At 34.8% G+C, this 4846-nt stretch overlaps 1 protein-coding gene across 3 annotated transcripts; it reads right to left on the bottom strand.

Moving 5' to 3' along the window:
• Positions 1-1075: 1075 nt before the first annotated feature.
• On the bottom strand, positions 1076-4681 carry LOC107174390 (disease resistance protein RPV1-like). Of its 3 annotated transcripts, XR_008052755.1 has the most exons (5): positions 3599-4681; positions 2741-2802; positions 2049-2642; positions 1888-1964; positions 1076-1809 (listed from the first exon to the last, which is right to left on the bottom strand). XR_008052755.1 is itself a non-coding variant. In XM_052436220.1 (3 exons), exons 1-3 carry the CDS (start codon positions 4298-4300, stop codon positions 2622-2624), a joined length of 1023 nt encoding a protein of 340 aa, XP_052292180.1. In that variant the 5' UTR covers positions 4301-4681; the 3' UTR covers positions 1076-2621. The 3 variants fall into 3 exon arrangements, 1 of the variants encoding a protein (XP_052292180.1); XR_008052754.1 differs by having other exon boundaries at positions 2049-2802; XM_052436220.1 differs by having other exon boundaries at positions 1076-2642; positions 2741-3040.
• Between the last annotated feature and the right edge of the window lie 165 nt (positions 4682-4846).

Raw genomic sequence — 4846 nt, 5'->3', positions numbered from 1 at the left:
TTGGTTGGCTGAAACATCTCATTGCTGAGGAATTTACTTTCTTATCAACAAGTTTTCATAAGCATTGTATATCATTCCTATTGTAAAATGACAAACAATTCTAGTATTTACATTGTATATATCAATTCTTATTCAACTGCTTGAATATCTTTTGGCACCGAAAGGAATGTAGGAGATACTAATCCCTGACGTGTTGCAGAAGCTCCAAATTGATTCAAGAAATGTACCAAATTATTCAATAAAAAGTCTAACTTGCTTCAAAAAGTCAAATTCAGCACAATCGATATTGCTCATGTTAATGATATGTGAATGAAAGGATTCAATTTTTTACATGAAAAAGATACAGCAATCTAAAGAATAGAGAACGGTGATTTAGTAATTTACATTGCTCATGTTAATAGGATTCAATTTTTCACATGGAAAAAATGAAATAATCTCAATAGAAATATAAGTTCACGGGCATCTTTAATCCTTTCCTTACAGGTCAGTTTTTTAAATGTAAATTCTAGCCATATGACGATACCATGTTCACTATGGAATCAAATGCACCATTCCGATAATGGAATTGTTATAGATACTTGAAAAAGTGCATACATGTTTAAGCAAATGCACTCACAACACAAATGAGTTGAGTCAAAATGACACCTATCCTGTTCTTTCTTCTTTTTTTAATCAGTATACAAATATATTTTTTAAAATATATAAGATTTGATGGTGTTTTGACTGTTCTCTTTTTATGGCTTTTGCTTCCCAATAATGAAACTTCCCATATACAACAATTTAGATTTAAGAAAGTAGAAAATTGTCAAATGTGATTGTGTTATATACATGAGAGTTGATATAGTGCGCCAACGGGGTGAGTGACATGTTTTCATTGATAGAGATATGGGCCCACAACATATCTCTGCCAATAAGAACTTGCTGCACGTCATGAAATATCTCACATCACTAGCAAGTGAGTTTTTTTTACTTGTTTATAAGTCACGTACTCTCCTAACTAAGTAGATGTGTTTTGGGTTACAAAGCTCAATAACAAAATCGTCATGGATTGCGTGTGCAAAGCAGGAAATAGGCCAATAATTTTAATTTTATAATACATCATGTGCTTTTCATACAACATACTCTTCATCTAATAAGGTAAAGTTCAATGCTCTAGTGTGAATCTGTGTCACATGCACAAGATCCCTCGAAAGTTATTACATGAATGTTTTGTTCCAAGAACCGATTTTGACATTTTCTCCTATTATTAATAGTGATTAGAAAAAGGAAAGCAATAAAAATACATTCATGAAAATCTCAGTCTTCTTCGTTATAGTTGAAACATGTGCTTGGATCTTCCATTGAATTCGTAGAGTCTGGGAAGCAAACTAAATGGATCCCACATTTTTTCACCCCGCAGCACTCACACTTCAAAGGCGGAAAAACATTAAAGTGGACTGCCTCCGGAATGGAATTGCATTTCCAAAAACCATTAAAATCCTCTTCACAAAACAAATAGTACCCAAAATGTAAGTGATCTGATTCTACATAATTAACTCTGCTCTGAAATAACCGTGTGTCATGCAGATCACAATCTTTGGTGGTTTTCACTTTTAGCTCAAAAGAAAATGAAAACCATCTGCCACAATCTACATGACGGTCTGAAAATGCTAAAATAGCACTAAATGCAAAGCCCAGTACTCTGTTGTTATTGAAGAAATCTGGGGGCATCTCCAAGGTTATAAAAGATCCCTCACTTTGAAAATTAAACCACCTTGGAATTTCATTCCTAGCTAGTACGACATGACTTTTTTCCATGGGAAAACTTCTCTGTACCAAAAAGTCATAATTTTAAACCAAAAAAAAAAAAAACCGTATAAATTGTAAGGAGAGAGAGTTAAGACACACCTTTTCCCGTACTTCTTTCCAACGGGCAGCTACCACATGGCCCATATGCTCAATTCTCATGGCATCTTCAATAGTTCCTGCAGTAGAATTACCTTCCAATTTAAAATTATTGCTCTAGTCAAAAAACACTGCCTATAAGATTCAGAACTTAGAGAATAAACCTATTAATATGGTTGCAGTGCCGGGCAATAATTGGCATCTAAATCATGCCCCTCACAATAATTTAAGAGGAGGTGTCGCAACACAAAAAGTTGGATAATGCTTTCTGGTATCTTCTCAATATTGGTTTTCACTAGATTCAATATTATTGGCGATGATAACTGGCCAAGACGTTCGGGCAATCTCCGAAGATTTGAGCAACCACGGAGATTAAGAACTCCAAGAGATTTCAGCTTGCATAGGATGCTTGGGAGACTCTTAAGCATTTTACAATCTGAAAGGTCCAGCCACCAAAGCCTAAGTAGAAGCTCAAATGATGAGGGCAGTTCTTCAATTGCAGTTCCGCTTAAATATAGCCGGCTTATGTTACTAGATGAGATCTCTGGAAGCTTCTTCAGTTTTGAACAACCAGAAAGATCAAGTTTGGTAAGAAATTCCAAATTAAATATTCTAGCTGGAAGACTTTTCAGGCTTTTGCTATCTTTTAGATTCAAGATAACTAGCTTGTTCGGATGTGAAATCAACGTGGGGTTTGGAATTTTGGCAATTAGCTTCTTGCAGGCACCATGGATTATCTAGTTTAACTTACCATGACGCTGCTCGATCAAAAAGAAGCCAACACAAAATCATTACCATGTATGATAATTCAACGTTATTATTGAAAGATTGCACATATATATCAAGATATACATACCTTCACACCATCGCAAAGTTGTTCAATGTCGCTGCCAGGCACTTCAAGAAACAAAAGCTTCTCTGCATTAAGGTTTGAAGGCAATGACTTCAACGGGTATCCATGCCAGTAAAAATACTTCACTTCAGCAAATCCGGGGTCTTGCAAATAAGACACCTTACATTTGTTCTCTCCATTGAATGATGAGCTATAGAATTTTAAAAATCTCAACTTACGTATCTTTGTGAAAGTATTGGGATTTAGATGGATATCTTTTACGTTTGACATATCCAAACAAATGCCCTCAATTTTTTCTGTCCCCTAAAATTTAATTTTAAAAAAATAAAGTTAAAATTAAATGAAAAATGATATGTATATTCCACCAATGAATCGCACCTCAACCCAACCAAGACAAAATTTTGGGGCAAGTTTGTCATTAATTCACGATTAGAGGTAGCTTAGTTATTAATTCAACGTTTATTTATTCTTGAGTAGAGTTGAGGTGGGATCGGAGTGGGGCTCTCTGCCATTACAGGAATCAAATTTCAATAATTCATGCTTATGGTTATTGCTCGGCAGCTAAACTCTTAATTGCAAATGCACAAAGAAACATAATATCACACGTAATATTTAACATAAAAATTCTGTATGTATAGTATACAAGTTGACATATAAATTAGGCTTACAAACGATCACACAAGTTGTCATGGCATTTATAATTTATTGTGACATCATTTAACCATTATTGTTTTTTTTCTAATCATTGTCACACTTCTATTAATTCCAAGACTCATCAGTTCGAGCGTGTATCTATATATTCATATCAAGTTTGTAAATGATATAATATTCCAAAATAATAATCCACAACAAAGTGATTACCGTATTATGTGTAAGAACTTCATAGGTGTCCTCATGATGCCACAGCCTACTGCGGTTTTCAGGATTAATTGATTCTTGTCGAACAATTTCCCGACCCAATTTTTGTAGTAAATCATGCATTGTTATCTTGCTGTATGAATCAATAACAATGAGAGATTTATCGACGAGAACACTTATTCCTATTTCTGGGTAGAAACCGCTTGCATTAAAGAATTTCATTGCCAGATTTACACCCTCGCCTTGAAAGAAACAAGCAACATCAAGGAAAATATTTTTCTCCTTATCGTCCAAACCATCGTAACTTATTTTTAATACCTCTAGGATACTTGGGTGGAGGATACTTTGCAATTTATTTATTGCACTTTCCCAGACTTCTTTTTCCCTTTTATATAGAAAGCAACCCAAAACTTTAATAGCTAAAGGAACACCTTGAGCATACTTCATTACCTTGCTTGAAAGTTTCTCGTAACCAACATCAGGATGGTTTCGTTTGAAGGCATGTCGACTAAAAAGCTCAAGAGCGTGATGATACTCTAATGGCCCCATCTCATATATTTTCCTCACCCCCCAATTTCTAAGCACTTGTTTATTTCTGGTGGTTATTATGATTCGACACACAGGCGTCAACCCATCAAGACTTCCAATTAAAGATTCCAATTGGCTGAAGCAAGTCACATCATCAAAAACAATCAGAACCTTCATGCGGCTGAGCCTTCGAAAATTGAGGCCAATATCAAGAATCACATTTTTATCCTTCAATAAATTTGAAAGAAGTTTTTGTCGCAGGCAAGCTAATCATCCCGGTCTTTGTAATTCTCCTCTAACATTTTCAAGGAAGCAAGAACCTTCAAAATATCTAGAGATTTTGTCGAAAGTAGCTCTAGCGATTGTTGTTTTGCCTATACCACCAATGCCCCAGATCCGTAAAGAGTAAACATCTCTGGACTCAACACCTAATATGGATTCAATTTCCTCAACTTTTGATTCTAGTCCAACCAGCTGGTTGTTGTTATCACCCGGCCGAAACACTTCATCCAATCTCTTCAAAATGTGATTAACAACTTCATTTATAAGTTCCGACTCACGCCTAGCAAATACATAAAATTAGCCGCGGTAACTTCAAATTAATTAATAGGAGGAATTTGTATTTAATATGAAATAAGGTAGAAATTAATATATATCACTATAAGTCTACAATCTCACAATAAATTGATAACTCTTAAGTTACAGGAATATGTGTGATTTTTT

Source organism: Citrus sinensis, chromosome 3, assembly GCF_022201045.2.
Source record: "Citrus sinensis cultivar Valencia sweet orange chromosome 3, DVS_A1.0, whole genome shotgun sequence".
Taxonomy (NCBI): Eukaryota; Viridiplantae; Streptophyta; class Magnoliopsida; order Sapindales; family Rutaceae; genus Citrus; species Citrus sinensis.
The sequence above is the reverse complement of the archived record's forward strand: the minus strand, read 5'-3'. Positions and strand labels throughout refer to the sequence as shown.

Coding starts and splice junctions, on each gene's coding strand:
- LOC107174390 (XM_052436220.1), bottom strand. CDS start 4,300: ATGAAGGTTCTGATTGTTTTTGATGATGTGACTTGCTTCAGCCAATTG. Junction 3,041..3,598: donor AAGTTCTTACACATAATACG/GTAATCACTTTG, acceptor ATTAAATTTTAG/GGGACAGAAAAAATTGAGGG. Junction 2,643..2,740: donor AACTTTGCGATGGTGTGAAG/GTATGTATATCT, acceptor TTGATCGAGCAG/CGTCATGGTAAGTTAAACTA.